The sequence below is a fragment of the Conger conger genome, chromosome 12, assembly GCF_963514075.1.
Source record: "Conger conger chromosome 12, fConCon1.1, whole genome shotgun sequence".
NCBI classification, from domain to species: Eukaryota; Metazoa; Chordata; class Actinopteri; order Anguilliformes; family Congridae; genus Conger; species Conger conger.
The window spans coordinates 30,041,913-30,058,713 of NC_083771.1; the positions used below are offsets into that span (position 1 = coordinate 30,041,913).

At 48.7% G+C, this 16,801-nt stretch overlaps 1 protein-coding gene across 1 annotated transcript in view; it reads right to left on the bottom strand.

Annotated features, from left to right (window-relative positions):
* Nucleotides 1-16,801, bottom strand: part of LOC133141561 (histone-lysine N-methyltransferase NSD3-like) — a 28,196-nt gene continuing 11,395 nt past the window's right edge. Inside the window, exons 5-23 of the mRNA XM_061262129.1 lie at nt 15,662-16,267; nt 14,937-15,060; nt 14,667-14,767; nt 13,962-14,007; nt 13,451-13,581; nt 12,467-12,592; nt 11,966-12,092; nt 11,292-11,489; nt 10,602-10,781; nt 8,594-8,743; nt 6,663-6,819; nt 5,601-5,803; nt 4,790-4,905; nt 3,165-3,434; nt 2,882-2,998; nt 2,376-2,517; nt 1,636-1,742; nt 1,010-1,214; nt 1-271 (exon numbers count right to left, since the gene is read on the bottom strand). Of these exons, the coding sequence (XP_061118113.1) occupies nt 15-271; nt 1,010-1,214; nt 1,636-1,742; nt 2,376-2,517; nt 2,882-2,998; nt 3,165-3,434; nt 4,790-4,905; nt 5,601-5,803; nt 6,663-6,819; nt 8,594-8,743; nt 10,602-10,781; nt 11,292-11,489; nt 11,966-12,092; nt 12,467-12,592; nt 13,451-13,581; nt 13,962-14,007; nt 14,667-14,767; nt 14,937-15,060; nt 15,662-16,267 (3,363 nt within the window). The 3' untranslated portion in view covers nt 1-14. The remainder of the gene's footprint in view (nt 272-1,009; nt 1,215-1,635; nt 1,743-2,375; nt 2,518-2,881; nt 2,999-3,164; nt 3,435-4,789; nt 4,906-5,600; nt 5,804-6,662; nt 6,820-8,593; nt 8,744-10,601; nt 10,782-11,291; nt 11,490-11,965; nt 12,093-12,466; nt 12,593-13,450; nt 13,582-13,961; nt 14,008-14,666; nt 14,768-14,936; nt 15,061-15,661; nt 16,268-16,801) is intronic.

Below are 16,801 nucleotides of genomic sequence, written 5' to 3' on the forward strand. Positions count from 1 at the left end.
AGCAGGAGGCACCATCACTCCACTCCTTCCTCATCCTCCTCTTCCTCAGGCTCCACAGGCTCCTCTTTGACCTTGACCTTGGCCAGCTGGGCCCCGGGGTCCAGGGGGCTCTGAGGATCGTGGCTGGGACAGCAGAGGCGGCCCTCCAGGGCAGAGGGCACCAGCGCCCCGATGTCGTGGTCCCGGCAGAAAGACATGGGGCAGAACTCACAGAAGGAGCAGGCCGGACGCTGGCACACGCTGCACTGGTGCCACGGACACTCCCAGCGCCCTGCAGCGGGACACAGAGACACACCGCCACACACCGTGACCAGCTGAACTATGAAGTTATGTGACAAGTTACAGTACAGCTGAAAATCTGAGAAATAACCTACAGTTAACCTCCGCTGAAAATGTGTATGTATTAACATTATCAGTAAAAGTTACACTATTGCTGAAAAGTGGGAAGGACCTAGTTACAGTAACGTTGTGGCAGAAAATCATATTACAAGAACGTTCCAGTTACAGTTCCACAAATTCCGAAAGTTTTTAGTTTTACTATTGCTGAAAGTCTGAGTGGAGCCACATGAAGAGTCTGAACATATTATATACAGACATACCATAGGGCGATTTAATCAGGTTCTGTTTGAGATGGACATACCATCGGGTGGTTTGGTCAGGTTGTGTTTGAGATGGACATACCATAGGGTGGTTTGGTCAGGTTGTGTTTGAGATGGACATACCATAGGGTGGTTTGGCCAGGTTGTGTTTGAGACAGACGTACCGTAGGGTGGTTTGGTCAGGTTGTGTTTGAGATGGACATACCATAGGGTGGTTTGGCCAGGTTGTGTTTGAGATGGACATACCATAGGGTGGTTTGGCCAGGTTGTGTTTGAGACAGACGTACCGTAGGGTGGTTTGGTCAGGTTGTGTTTGAGATGGATGTACCATAGGGTGGTTTGGTCAGGTTGTGTTTGAGACAGACGTACTGTAGGGTGGTTTGGTCAGGTTGTGTTTGAGATGGACATACCATAGGGTGGTTTGGTCAGGTTGAGACACAGCAGGTGGTAGGCTTTGGGGCAGTCCTTCTTGTCGCACATGACCAGCTCCCCTCCCTCGCTGCAGCAGAAGCAGAAGTAGTCGTGGGTCTGCCTGCTCTCCACCTTCACCTTGCGCTTCTTTGGCTTCAGCCTGGCGTTCCGCGCCTTCTCCTCCTTCTCTATGACCACCGCGCTCTGAGAGAGGGAGACAGTGGTGAAGAGAGAAAAGAGAAAAACAGAGAGAGGAGTTGAGGTAGAGGATGAAAAGGAGTGAGATGAATAAAATAAATCGAGTCGGGGGGAGACAAGGAACAAGGATGAAGAACAGGCCATGAGAATGTGTACAACATAAAAGGTATTGAGAAAAAATATTACCTCATGCCATAAGTAAAACCACCAACTGCTGGCACCAACAAAACATATAGTGACAAGTGACAAAATGAAATTTCATGGTATATAAACTTGAAAAAAATATAGCAAGTCTACTTCATTATCTCATGGTGCATCAAACACTTAAAATGCAAGGAACAAGTGCACTGCACGGGGCTTTAAATAAGAAGAGCCCAACCCAGCAGCCTGCAGACCCTCCATCTTGCGGAGGGAAAAGGAGGCTCACCTTGGGCTGCACTCCCAGAAAGCCGCTGCAGTTCTCCGCCCCGCACCGGCAGCTGGTCCGGCCATTACCCAGGCAGTCCAGGTTGTAATTAAAGGTCAGTTCAGCCTCTGCAGGAGACGAGTGCAACACATCACACACACGGTGCAGACCGTCCACCATTTAACAATACATGACCTGTCACTTTGATGTTCAGCTGCAGTAAAAAAAAAAACCACTGACATGAGGGTGTTGTTGTGAATAACTCAACCGAATTAATTCCTTGAATTACACCACCCAAATTCACCGAGAATTACACCACCTAAACACTCAATATTTCAACACCACTTCAATTGATATTACATGACCCAAACGGATTCTACAAACTACTCCTGGTGCCGAAATTGCTGGAATCACACCACCTGAACGGATACTGTGAAACACACCGCCTTAATTTATAATGTCATTCAAATAACCTGAATTTGAACAACCCCAACTGAATAAATATTATTTTTTATGTATTATTTACCAACCTTTATACAGGGTAACTGAGCACACTTGCTATTTCGCAGTTAATGCCCCCCCAGTAGCCTAACCTGCATCTTTGAACTGTGGGAAGAAACCGGAGTACCCGGAGGAAACACACACAGACACGGGGAGAACATGCAAACTCCACACATAAAGGCCCAGGAACTGCTTCTACAAACAGTTCTCCTGAACTTGTGGAGCTGGAGCTGCTGGAATGACTGGAGTGGCGTCCTCACCGGCCTCGATGTCGCACACGGAGAAAAGGCCGATCCGCACGTCCCCGTTCACCGTCCACTTCTGCGTCTCGCAGTTGGGGTTGCAGCTGTGGTTCATGAAGCGGGAGAAATTCCCCTTGGGCCCGGCGTCAATCACCCGGTCCTGCCAGAGACCACAGCGGCTACTCTTTCAGCCAATCACACTTCCGCTACGCAGAACAAAGCTTTTTTTGATTGGTTCATATGAGTCAAGAGTGGTATTTTTTGGTGCAGTGACTCAAGCCTATGACCACAGATTGCAGTCATGATGACTGAGAAAAAAGTGGCTTGCTGCCAATTCTGACTATCAGGGCCTTTCAATTCAATAAATATATATATTTTTTTTTCAAATATGAATATTTCTATTAAAAGGGATCCAGAGTAGTTGAAATGAAAAACAAATTGACAGAATGTCCTGCCAAACATTAGTCCAGGCTCATGAGTCTAGGCTTAGGTGAACACAAGACGTAATATCTTGAGGTCGGTACCTTGGTGAGGGTCAGCATGTAGAAGTTGGTCACGTGGTTCTCGTGAGAGCGTTTTATTCGCTGCCTGCACTCCTCCGCATCGATCAGCTCGCCTACGTACTCCATCACAAAATCCCCCTGCAACAGGAGCAATGGCGAGATTAGTTCCAGGGTTCCATTTCCAAACCGGTTAACACGGATTAACTTCCCGTGACACGACTCATGGTTAGTGAATGAGAAGAATAAATCATCCGTCCGTGAAACAGCTGGATGGGTTCGGGCGTATGGGAGGGGCGGGGCGGACCTTCTTCACGTCCTGCTTGGTCTTCAGGCCCCAGCCGCGGCCCTCGGTGCGGATGACCTCGGTGGCGGGGGCCAAGCGTTTGGAGAAGCACTGGTTCTGGCAGCGCTCGCCGGCCGGGCACACCTCCGGGTGGCACTCGTACTGCAGCATGCGGTTCAGACACTCCGAGTCCTGCCCACACGGGCTCTCGTCCGTCGGCCTGCAGTTACAGCGCGGGATCTCCGACTGGTCCGCCACGTACATCTGCACCTTCCCCACCGGCCTGTTACACTGAGAGAGAGCACGGCCTGTTACACTGAGAGAGAGCCCTGCACACAGCCTGTTACACTGAGAGAGCACTGCACACAGCCTGTTACACTGAGAGAGAGCATGGCCTGTTACACTGAGAGAGAGCACTGCACACAGCCTGTTACACTGAGAGAGAGCCCTGCATACAGCCTGTTACACTGAGAGAGAGCACTGCACACAGCCTGTTACACTGAGAGAGAGCCCTGCACACAGCCTGTTACACTGAGAGAGAGCACGGTCTGTTACACTGAGAGAGAGCACTGCACACAGCCTGTTACACTGAGAGAGAGCCCTGCACACAGCCTGTTACACTGAGAGAGAGCATGGCCTGTTACACTGAGAGAGAGCACTGCACACAGCCTGTTACACTGAGAGAGAGCCCTGCACACAGCCTGTTACACTGAGAGAGAGCACTGCACACAGCATGTTACACTGAGAGAGAGCCCTGCACACAGCCTGTTACACTGAGAGAGAGCACGGTCTGTTACACTGAGAGAGAGCACTGCACACAGCCTGTTACACTGAGAGAGAGCATGGCCTGTTACACTGAGAGAGAGCACTGCACACAGCCTGTTACACTGAGAGAGCACTGCACACAGCCTGTTACACTGAGAGAGAGCATGGCCTGTTACACTGAGAGAGAGCACTGCACACAGCCTGTTACACTGAGAGAGAGCACGGTCTGTTACACTGAGAGAGAGCACTGCACACAGCCTGTTACACTGAGAGAGAGCACTGCACACAGCCTGTTACACTGAGAGGGAGCACTGCACACAGCCTGTTACACTGAGAGAGAGCACTGCACACAGCCTGTTACACTGAGAGAGAGCACTGCACACAGCCTGTTACACTGAGAGAGAGCACTGCACACAACCTGTTACACTGAGAGAGAGCCCTGCACACAGCCTGTTACACTGAGAGAGAGCACGGTCTGTTACACTGAGAGAGAGCACTGCACACAGCCTGTTACACTGAGAGAGAGCACTGCACACAGCCTGTTACACTGAGAGGGAGCACTGCACACAGCCTGTTACACTGAGAGAGAGCACTGCACACAGCCTGTTACACTGAGAGAGAGCACTGCACACAACCTGTTACACAGAGAGAGCACTGCACACGGCCTGTTACACTGTGCGAGAGCCCCGCACACAGCCTGTTACACAGAGAGAGCACGGCCTGTTACACTGTGCGAGAGCCCCGCACACAGCCTGTTACACAGAGAGAGCACTGCACACAGCCTGTTACACTGAGAGAGAGCATGGCCTGTGAGAGAGTGGGGCTAGGGTTGTGTGCGTGGATGTCTATGTTATGGAGCACGTGCGCTTAGCGCGTCTCACCTTGATGAACTTGTAGGGAGGGGGTTTTCGGGTGTGGTGGCGCTCCTGCTCCAGAGCCTCTTTGCTCTCCCTCTGTGCCTTCAGCTCCAGGAACCTCTTAGCAGCCTCTTCCAGAGCTGTCAATCACACACGCGCTTACTCAGAAACAGACCCTCTGAGCTCACATCCTCATATCCAGTCTCACAGACACTGATATACTCACTATTCACTCCTGGAATGCATACATACTGCAATATACTGTACATTTGTGGCCTTTCTATGAAATATAATCAATTAATTTCCAGGCATTGTTTATCATGACATTACATTTCTGACAATAACTGCAAACGACAAATATTTGTTTATTTCTCCATGTATTGGGAAGTGTTACAATATCATAATATATTTTTAATATACTGCAGTGCATTTACGCTCCCAGGCTATACTCTATATTTATATACAGTATATAGCTCTATATATAACTATATTTTATTATACTAGTTCCAAGTCAGTATGTTTCCTTTCCTAGTCTATCGACTGACCTCCTGTTCACACTGGGCTGGGAATGAGAAGGATCATCTTACCCGTCAATGTGTAAGATCACAAATCTGCCATTACAATGTGTTTAACTGAACATTGCAAAAACCAATCAGTGGAAATGAGCTTCCAGACTGGAGTCAGGTGACTCGGGTGAGCTCACAGGTGACTCAGGTGACCTCACAGGCCCCGCCCAGCTCACTCACCCGAGTCAGGTGACTGAGGTGACTGAGGGGAGCTCACAGGTAAGTCAGGTGACTCAGGAGAGCTCACAGGCCGCGCCCGGCTGACTCACCCTTTCTGAAGGTCTTGTTGATGCCGATCTGGCCGTTGGCAATATGCCTGTCATTCTCTATGTAAGGGAAGACCCGCCCCCCACTGATCCAGAAGTAGTCGTGGGACCCAAAAAAGAAAACGGGGAAGTCCCCGATGTCATGCTTCAGGGATTGGATGTTGTAGGGGACCAGGCGGGGATTACAGATTTCAGCTGGCCACCACCTGAGACAGAGGGGGGAAGAGCAGAGAGAGGGAGAGGGAGACCTTTTCTTATTTTATTTGCAGCATTACAGGTTTTTCCTGAGTATTGCATCACTGTCTTAACACAAACCACTCAAAATTCCCATCAGTAAAATGCATCAATCTCAATACATTTAAGGTATACAGTGCGCAGTGGCCCTTCTCCTCTGACGTCTCTCATTAACAAGGCATTTTTGCCTGCAGAACTGCTGCTCATTGGATTTTTTTTTTTGTTTTTCGCACCATTCTCTGGAAAACGTAGAGACTGTTGTGCGTGAAAATCACAGGAGATCAGCCATTTCTGAGATACTCAAACAACACTGTATGGCACCAACAATCATTCCACAGTCAAAGTCACTCAGATCACATTTCTTCCCTTCCCTGACATATGGTCTGAACAACAGCTGAACCTCTTGACCCCGTGTGCATGCTTTTATGCATTTAGTTGCTGCCACGATTGGCTGATTAGATATTTGCATTAACAAGCTGGTGTACAGGTCTACCTAATAAATTGCTCACTGTGTATATTCCCTTAACATTAATAGACAGGCATCAAAACACCTGTCAGCATTTTATCAAATAATTTATTTCCATAACTCTCCACGACTACTGGAAAGAAAGGCTGGAGGCCAGTTATACAGCGGTTTTGCTAGGGTCAGATTGGGATAGGAACTTACAACCTCCTGGCCCTTCAAGTCCTTGGGTGACGAGTGGAGGAAAGGAGGACATGTTTTCTTGAGTATTGGGACGCACCCCATAAGTGCTAACAACTGTGAAATGCTTGATAAAGAAGAGAAGGAGTGCCACGTGTGGTGAGCAGGGAGCAGGCTGTGGTCCTCACCGGTAGTTGCCCAGTTTGACCCAGACGATCTGCTTGTAGTGAGGCTTTTTCTCCGCCCTGCAATCGTTACAGAGCCACGACCCCTCCGGCATCTCAATGTTCAGACACTCTGGGTGATATGAGGCGGGGCACGCCCCACAGGACAGCAGTCTTCCCTCTGCGTGCGTACACACACGCACACACACACACACACACACACACACATGCACACGCACGCAAACACATTCAGACAGCCAAGAGAAAGGTGTTACGCCACGCGTTAGCAATGTTCAGCAGGGCGTCGTTCTCCAAGCTTCACCAAAAGCATGCCATAGGGAACGCTTCCAAAGACACCAATCACCTGAACAGATGCACACCTGTTTGAAAGTGTGTTCCAACGGAATAGCAGCTTATTAACTAATATTCTAATATCATGCTGCTGTCTATGGCTCTAAAATGGGAGAGCTAGGGATTTGCACCTTGCACTGGTGTGAGCCCAACCAGAACGTGTAGTAGAAAGAGAAACATTTGGCAACCTCAATATCAAGTAATTGGACGCATCAGGCCTATTCAGAAGCAGTGCATCCAGTGTGTACAGTGTGCCCCATAATCTGTGCTGATGTGCAGTGTTAAATGTTAAATGCAACTGCAAAAACAAGAAATAAACAAACGGGGGGGGTTATGACCAGAGTATACAGTGTGTTCGGAAAGCAAACGGAAGCGTTTGCCTTGATTGCAGCAACACCACCTCCTCCCATACAGCCATTGTTTATTTTTGCTTCCTTGGACAGCACTAGTGGCGGACGCTGATCATAATATCTGGAATTGGGCCAGCTCGTTAAGAAGAGCAGGGCCCTTGTTTATTGACGAACGCTATTTTTGTCTCACTGACTTGTAAACAAAACATGCTGATTGTGCAGCCTTGGCTATAACGAGACGGCCAGATGGAAAAACAGGTTTACAGTAATAAATTTAAAAAAAGATCCAAACAGCCACCCTTCTCGTTTTCATGATGTCAACAAGATATAAAGCATTAAATAAAGAGACTTTTAGGTCAGTGATTGGTCATGACATCAGCACACAGCTGATTTTTAATAACTGAAATAACCCAACCATCCAAAGTGCAGAAAAATAAACAACAAATGCACACACCAACAAATTAGGCTGGTAAATTCTGTCATGAACAAAAAAACCTTAATAACAACCACAGAAAGACAACCAAACACAGTATTAATTGAAATCAAAATCAAGTCAAAATGACTAAAGCTAGGTTCAATAATATCTAAGTTAAGTATAGTGCAATGTCTGCTTCCTGTTTGTCACATACCTATAGTGTCTTTCCACATTAATACACACACACGCATGTAAAAAATTCTATAAAAGCATAAATAATGTACATATTTGCATGTATGTGTATGGATAGGTGTATACATGCCAATGCTGTTGATTAACAACACACCTTGTTTAATGTTATACACACTGCCAAAGCCCCATTTGATAGCGAGTTCAAATGAGAATTTGATTAAACCTCCAGCACTTTTACAGACTCCGCTCTCCTCCCCGCTCTCACTAAAGCCCTTACATTAAGTCACACTACTTAAGAATTTACAAGGCTGTGACAGCTTGAGGGCTGACAGAGGATGAGTATTGAACAGTGTAAATGCACCCACAGATTCAGAGTTCAAAGGTCACAACTTAGCCAGCCCGAGTCCTCTCCTATTATGTCCGACGAACATCTTGTGAACCCCGTTTTCATTCTTTTCATTCATTTTTGTCACAGTTTAGCAGCGTCTTTGCCATTTACAAGTTTTATTTCTTTCTAAATTACGAATGTTTTTAAAAGCGAACAGTGAAAAAGAAAACCAAAAGGGAGAGAGAGACAGAATCAGACACACAACCACACACCAGAGAACTCAGATATAACACAGGAAAAAATAAAACTGTTCCCTTACCTTTCCCAACATTCTTTTTGGTAGCTGACGAGGAGGAAGGAATCATGGGTAATTTCATCAGATCAGCACCGTTGGAGTCAGTCAGAAGGTAGTGGGACTTATAGGCGTATGAGCGTAATATGATGTCTGTGCGGTCCTGCACTAACAGCCCTACACATGAAACAGGCAGGAGAGGTCATGAGGTAAACACAAAATACAAGACCAGAACAAGACTTCACATTTACTGTGAAGAAATTGGTATACAGTGCTCAAACACAATATTACAGTTCTTATTTATTACAGCTCATACATTTTACACTGCTGGGAGCTTGAGAGAAAGGCAAGGCCAAACCCAGTTCCAACTACCTGTGCAGAAATGTAATGGCAATAAAATAATAACTGAATAATTCAATTATAAATAAAAATGAAATAATAATCTTAATAACTGGATTCTTCCATTTTAACCCCCGTTGGATAGTCTAGGCACTGTGGGTTAATCCCATTGCTGAAGTAAGAAGGTAAGATGTCCGCACACTGGCACGAATGTGTGCAGTTACTCCTGTCCTTCATTTCTACCCCACAAACCATCAGAGGGGCATCCGCAGCGACTGGAACTCGGGGGCTGTTCACAGCTGATGAGTGTACAAAGAGCACACTGCCTGGTGATGTCACCAAAAGGCGTGTAGAAGGGCGGAGTTTTAACAGAATATTCCACAAGATCAGTTTTTGTGAGTTGTCAGTGCGGGAGTTCATCAAAATCCACTCGTGGCATATGAACAAATAGAAATCCACCCATTAGAAAGTGTTTTGCTTATGACCATCATGGCTGACAGTGACTATATGTGGCATATGCCGTGGGGTAAAAAGCCAAAATAGGCGATATTCAAAGGGCTGTTTCTCTCTGAACCAGCATTATTGCAACTACTGCCACCCAGTGGCAGACAGTAACAAAATCTCCCTGGAATTTCCCTAGACACGTTCAGACTGCAAAAGCCCCCCCTGCTTTTCTTGGTGACATCATCAGGCATTTGCATCAACAGTGTGATTATTTCACAGACTGATTTCAGTCACCCGCCACTAGTCAGTAAGGAGGCTGGTGGTCACCCTGCAACCAAACCCCTCCCTCCCTCGCTGCTTGGGGGACATAAGAGTCATATTGGCACCGGAGTGGTTGGGATTTGATCCAGACTGTGGAGAGCATCACTGCACTAAGAGAAGTGACTCAACTGAGCGTTGCTCTCAGGGAGACCATAACCACTGGGATTTTAAGCCAGTATGGAGAGTAAGACTGTCGATGACACGAAGACCTCTGTGAACTGAGCAAGCGGCAGCTCGAACTCTGAGGAGAAAACAGAGTGAATCATGAGCTGAGCATGTTGGCGCTTGGGGGGAAGGTAAGAAGGTAAGAGAGGTTTTCTGATGCCTGCAAGCTCCCATCTGCAGAGGACTTTCAAAAGAAAACAAAGGGATCAAAGAGATTGAGGGATCGAGGCTGAGTAAGGAAAGCACAATGATCCGGCTGCATTAGGAGGAGGAGGCATCAGGAGAAGACGAAGAGAACAAGGTTTTACCGTGAGCGAGCAGAAACATCATTGACGCTTTAATTCAGACAATGCCCTCTGTGCATCAAAACAAATGCTTACACTGCTGCCAAAACTGGAGGTCAGTTACAACAGGTCCCCATAAAGCAGGTTTATATGACAATTTTACAACACTCTCACAGGAACACTTCATTCTTCATTTCAACCTGTTGCTCGGGCGTAAATAGGGTTTTAATGGAGAGCCAGGCGGAGCCCTGCATTACATTACATTAATTACATTACATTTGGCACACTCTTATCCAGAGGGACTTACAGTTGATTAGACTAAGCAGGAGACAATCCTCCCCTGGAGCAATGCAGGGTTAAGGGCCTTGCTCAAGGGCCCAACATCTGTGCGGATTTTATTGCGGCTACACCGGGGATCGAGCCACCGACCTTGCGGGTCCCAGTCATGCACCTGAACCACTACGCTACAGTGAAGGCCTTACCTCGGGAGCACAGGAAACACCAGGCCACGTTGACGGGCGACGGCGCGGGGCCGTTCTTTGTGGAGGCGGAGTGGCTGCTACATATGATGATGTGCGGAGAGAGGACCACGCTGCCCGCCGCTACGCAGCCGTCTCCTGTGTGGTACGCCACCGGACACCGTATGCAGCACATCATACGCCCTGGGGCAGAGGGAGGGGAAGCCTGAGAGTCGGGTGGACATTGGGGGCAACATTGGCTCAGGTCGTAAGAGCGGTCGTCTGGCAGTCGGAGGGTTGCCGGTTTGATTCTGTGTCGAAGTGTCCCTGAGCAAGACACCGAACCCGCCAAAATGCTCCTGACGAGCTTGCATGGCAGCCAATCGCCGTTGGGTGGGTGAGCGTGTGTGTACGAATGGTTGAATGAGAGGCATTATACGTACATTGCTTTGGATAAAGGCGTGATATAAATACCAATTTACCATTTAACGGAGAGAGAGAAGGAAGGGGAGGAGGAAAGGGAGTGTAAAGGGAAAGAGAGTCAGAGAAAAATGAGGGAGAGAGAAAATGCAAGGCAGGGATAGAGGGAATGTGGAAAGAGAGAGAAAAGGAGAAAACTCAGCGGTTAAAGAATGAACACGTATGGTAAGCAGTGGGCACGGTGCAAAGCCGTGCTGATATCAGATGTTGTCATCCCAGACGTGTCCTAGGTACCTTTACAGGCCTTGTGCATGTCTCTCTCCAGACAGCAGGTGGCGCAGCTGTGCTGGGGGCAGCGGAGGCCGCTGGGGTCGGAGGTCGCCCCCGTGTGCTTGCGGGCGCAGGACTCGTGGTAGAAGCGGCCACACCCGCCCACAGCGCACCTCCTGATGTCACCGCCCGACGCCTTGCAGGAGAAGCAGGCGTGTGTACCTGGGGAGGGGGGGCGGCTGGTGTTCAGGGTGAGACACTGTGTTCCCCTGTCAACTCTAAATGTCACAGTAGACCACACTGATTGCCCATGTTCCAACCAAACTTAGGTTCCTCACCTTACTCTCAAATAACTTTGGTTCTGCCACAGGTAGTATTTATTCAATACAATACAATGCAATACAATACACCTACAATATAGTATATAGGACTAAAGATCTTGCATTTGGCTTTATTTCTGAACATTCTGTTCTGTTATCAATAAGCACAAAAACTTATTGATGTATGTAATGTGCTTGAGATATATCGGAGACATTCAGGTTGTGAAAAATCCGTACAATCTTTGATTAAGCAGGAAAAATACAGTAAGCTCTTGCACAATGCCCTTCATGTGAGCATAAAAGGGGAAGAACAGGCAAGACTGGAGACCTGATTTGAGAGAGCTGGCTGTAGTTTCACCTGAGGGAGAGGGCACTCACCTGTCTTACATTCCGTACAGGTGAAGTTCTCCCCAGAGGAGCAGTCCAGCCCCAGACACGCAGAATGGAACAGCCTGTTACACTCGCCCTCACAACGCACCAGGTCATCCCCGAAAGCCTCGCATATCTGACCAATCACAAGAACAGAAACACGTGAATGGGACAAAATGTGGCAAGCTTTCACAAACCTACAATCATAACTTCTAAACATATTTTATACGTACAACCTTCACACAAACTGTGCTGCACAGATTTGGGGTACACTAGGAAGTTGGAGAGTAACAAGACTGTTGGCTGTGTTTGCACTGAAGAAGCTGCAGTCAGAATTGTGGTCAAATTTTATTTTTTGGAAACTAAAACAGCAGAATCAAATGTAGAAAAAGAACAGCGATCGCAAAGATATGTTTCAAAATGAAAAGAGATTCTCATTCTGGGTCCGTTTTCAGCCTGTGGAAGCGCCCGGCCCAGTGTGGACCATCTGAGAGGGACAGCAGGACCCACCTGACAGACTGTGTCCTTTCTGGACCCGAAGCTGCCCTGACCCGACAGGTTGGAGTCCAACGACTGGGTGTCAGAGAGCTCCATGTCTGCAGCCGCCGGGCTGTCCAAACACTTCTCAAACTCCACCTGCAGAGAGGGCATCGGAGCACATGAAGGTAGATGACTTGGACCTGCAAGGTTGGTGGCTGCACAGCCGTTGCGCCCTTGAGCAAGGCCCTTAACCCTGCATTGCTCCAGGGGAGGATTGTCTCCTGCTTAGTCTAATCAACTGTAAGCCGCTTTGGATAAGCCAAATGACATGTAATACCAATAATAATAATAATAATAATAACATGAGACCGGCAGTGGGCTGGGAGCCGTGGACACAAGAGGCAGCAGATGTAGGAAGGGTACGCTTCCATCCCAATCCACATTAACCATGCAGTAAAGTCCAGGTCAATTCAACACACTATTGGACTGTATCTTCAGGGACGTTAATGAGATTTGGCATGTTTGTTTGGTCTTCTAAGAAACTCCAGGAACTGAAAATACACTAGTCTCGGATCATTATGAAGGGAGATAAGGGCTGACAAAGTTTGGGCAAATTAATGCAACTCCATGACTTTGACTGGCCAAGTCTACATGACTAGAGGTCAGAGAAATTACTATTTTCCAGCTCTGTCTTTTATGTACTATGTTCACCCGAAAATTAAAGGTAACGAGAAGATTTCTATGCAAAGAAAACACTTAGAAATTGATCACATTTTCAGCAAAGTTAGTTTATAATGTCATCAACACCTCTAATTATTGGGTTTTCGAGATATCGTTACTTTTCTGGACTGGTACCACAAGCTGTGCATCAAATTCATCTCTTCTCTCTGGCACATGTATGCTGCGTCACATTATTAGCCGTAAGGCATAGTTAATACAAGTATTACAGGAGTAGTAATAGTAGTTTTAACTGTAGAGCCAGTCGCAGCAGTGGTAACAGCAGAAGCATCATACCTGCGGGTCGCTGAGCCCCCGAGAGTCAGAGTCGGACGTGTCGCGGTACTGCGAGCTGACCGGCTCGACGTCGGTGGAGGCTCGACTCCTCTTCTTCAGGGGTTTGCAGGAGTCGGAGATCTCGCTGGCCCCTGGGGAGGAGGACAGGGGAGGGGGATAGAGGCTGAGCACCCTGCGGTCTGAACACTGTGCCACTACTGAGAACATCCCCTCTCAGGACCTCACTGCCGGAATCAGGAGGGTTCATACTGAGGGGGCTTAACGGACTTCTCTGCCATTGGACGCTTCTACAAGTATGAAGAGTTCAAACCTGGGCTTTTTGTTTGATGTACCAAACCATCTCTGAAACGGCCTGGCAGGGTCATTTGACCGTAAGCACAGCTAGTACAGCCAACTGTGGTGACCAAATACTGTAACACTGAGCTAGGCTCGCTTATGTGCCATTTACATTTAGTATTTAGCTAATGTTCTTATCCAGAGTGGCCTACAAGAGCCACCCAGCAACAAATACCTTTTTGCGACCCTGTCTTCAGATCAGCTTGTGGGAGAGTGTCTGCCTGCAGGAAGAGAAAGGGCAGAGATGTGAATGCAAGGTGAATGTGAAGGTGAAAGATTGTTTATGCACTTTTTGGTTCCCATTTCCCCAAATCCATTATCCATTACATTACAGGCATTTGGCAGACACTCTTATCCAGAGCGACATGCAGTTGATTAGACTAAGCAGGTGACAATTCTCCCCTGGAGCAATGCAGGGTTAAGGGCCTTGCTCAAGGGCTGTGTGGATCTTATTGTGGCTACACAGGGGATCGAACCACCACCTTGCGGGTCCCAGTCATGTACCTTAACCACTACACTACAGGCCACTAATCATATTTACAGGCCTGTACCATGACTGTAATATTGTGCTATGATTTGTGTGTGTGTGTGTGTGTGTGTGTGGGGGGGGGAGTGGGGGGGGGGGGCAGTTTCTATCAGCCAGCAGAGCTGCACAGTTGTTGCATAGTCACATACCCTCCCTCCAGTGAATACAGCCCATTTCAACACAAAAATAATTGGGTTCAGGAACTCTCCATAGCAGGAAGGGGCCAGGTGGGTAATTAAATGTCAACTCAACACACTTATGGACTGGATCATCACAGATTTTAATGAGATTTGGCTTTATAAGAAACCCCTGGAACAGGTGTGTATGTGGGTGGGGGGGGGGGGGCGGTCCTACCTGCTCTTTTTTCACCTTCTTCTTCGGTACAGGATCCGTGATTTTCTCTGACTCAGAACGCGTTCGTACCGACCTGCGCTGTGGCTTGCGGTCCACGGCCCCTGTGGGGGTGTGGGGGGGGGGGGGGGGGGGTACGTCAGTGAGTCTTGCAAGCCCATTCCTGCACGCCTGAGTCTCTCTAAAAGGTTCTATGATGAACGTGTGTATGTTCGGTGTGTGTGTGTGGGTGTGTGTGTGTGTCTGTGTGTGTGTGTGGGTGCGTGTGTGTACCTGACACGGTCTCGGCCGCTCCGTGCTGTGCCGAGCTCTGGTCACCCCTCCGTCCGCCAGGTGAAACGACCCTCTCCTGCTTCTCCTGCTCCCTGACACCCGCATCGACTTTACCACTGCAGCTCTACGGAGGGGGAGAGAGAGAGCAGAGAAAACAGCTCAGCATGGACTGTACCACTGTCCCACCTGAAAGGGGAACGTTTCAGCAACATTCAAAATTCTACACATATCCACATCGACCTACACACCACTTTTAATAGATTCTTTTTAGGTAAAAAAACATTATTTCAAGCGTGCCTGCATACTGATAGAGGCTTGACACTGATAAATTAACAGAATTTCAGCACACATAAGTACAAGAACAGGCCAGCTCATCTAGATTCATCAGTTACTACAGCCTAGAGCAGCTATATCTGGCCCTCAATGCCAGCAGTGCTGCTGGTTTTCTTTTCTAACTGATAGTTAATATTGATGAATGTTACCGATTGGATAAAACATTTAAAATGACCTGGTGTCCCATGTTTAAATCAGTCCTGATCAGAGGGGAACAATGAAAACAAGCAGTCCTACTAGCTATGAGGGCCAGATATGAGCATCCCTGACCTAGAGAGCATCAAACAGTGTGTCCAGCCTGGACCTCCAGTCTCTGCTTCTACTGCTGGACCTGGCACAGTCTGAAAACTTTAAAAAGATGGTAGTCTCAGCCCTGCTGACGGAAGGTGTACCCTGGGCGAGTGCTTCCCCTCCCTCTCCGAGGCCTTGGGTTTGGGCGAGTGCCTCCCCTCCCTCTCCGGGGCCTTCTCGCGGTACAGGGTCCAGTCGCACTTGGTGATCTCCACGTTCAGCCTCTTCATGGTGATGGACAGGGGGAGGAGCTTGCGGGCCGCCGCTGTCTTCCAGGCGGTTTTGACGGGCGGGGACTGTGGGCGGGGCTGGGGCTCCAGGGGCGAGGGGGAGGTGGCGACAGAGGGCTTGTGCTCCTCCTGCTCCTCCTGCTCCTCCTCCTGCTCCTCCCGTTTGGGAGAGACGAGGCCTGGCTCCTGTTCCCCGGCACTGGAGGTGCTGCACTGCCGCCGGGGCTGCTGTCTCCGTGGGGGCGTGTGTTGGTCCCCCTTGCCGCCCCCGGACCCTCGGGACCCCCGGGACGCCCTCCGCGCCGGCCTGGCAGCCCGCCCCTTGGCGGGGCCGGTAGGGAGCATGGCCCCGGGGTCCACGTAGATGAAGGTGTAGCTCTCGATCCGGCCCTCCCTGCTCATCAGGTGAGCGTCCTCCGCATGGCCCACGCCCACCTCCCACTGAGCCAGCTCCCGCTGCGGGATGGGCCTCAGGAGCTGAGGGAGGAAGACCACACCCTGCATTACAGACCCCACTGCATTACAGACCCCACTTTGCATTACAGAGCACACTCTGCATTACAGACCCCACTCTGCATTACAGACCACACTCTGCATTACAGACCACACTCTGCATTACAGAGCACACTCTGCATTACAGACCCCACTCTGCATTACAGACAACACTCTGCATTACAGACCCCACTCTGCATTACAGGGCGCATGCTCATGCAGTGACCGGCAGCAGGCTGTGGCTGAGCTTGTTTAATGTTTGTTTTGTCGTTTTAACATCGTAACTTATCATCTGGATAAGTAGTAGTACCGGCATGCGACTGTAAGCTTTAATCTACTGATATCGGGGTCGATCGGTGAACTATAATGGAACTTTGGGCACTGCTTCTGTTGTGGATGGCGTTTCTGCTGGTTTGGAGTTTTGGCGACTCGTCTTCACTCCATTTAACAAGGATCCAGTACTCCAGGGAGTTTCTCCTATGCTGGAGTCACGTTACTCATTTGCCATCGAACTTAAAC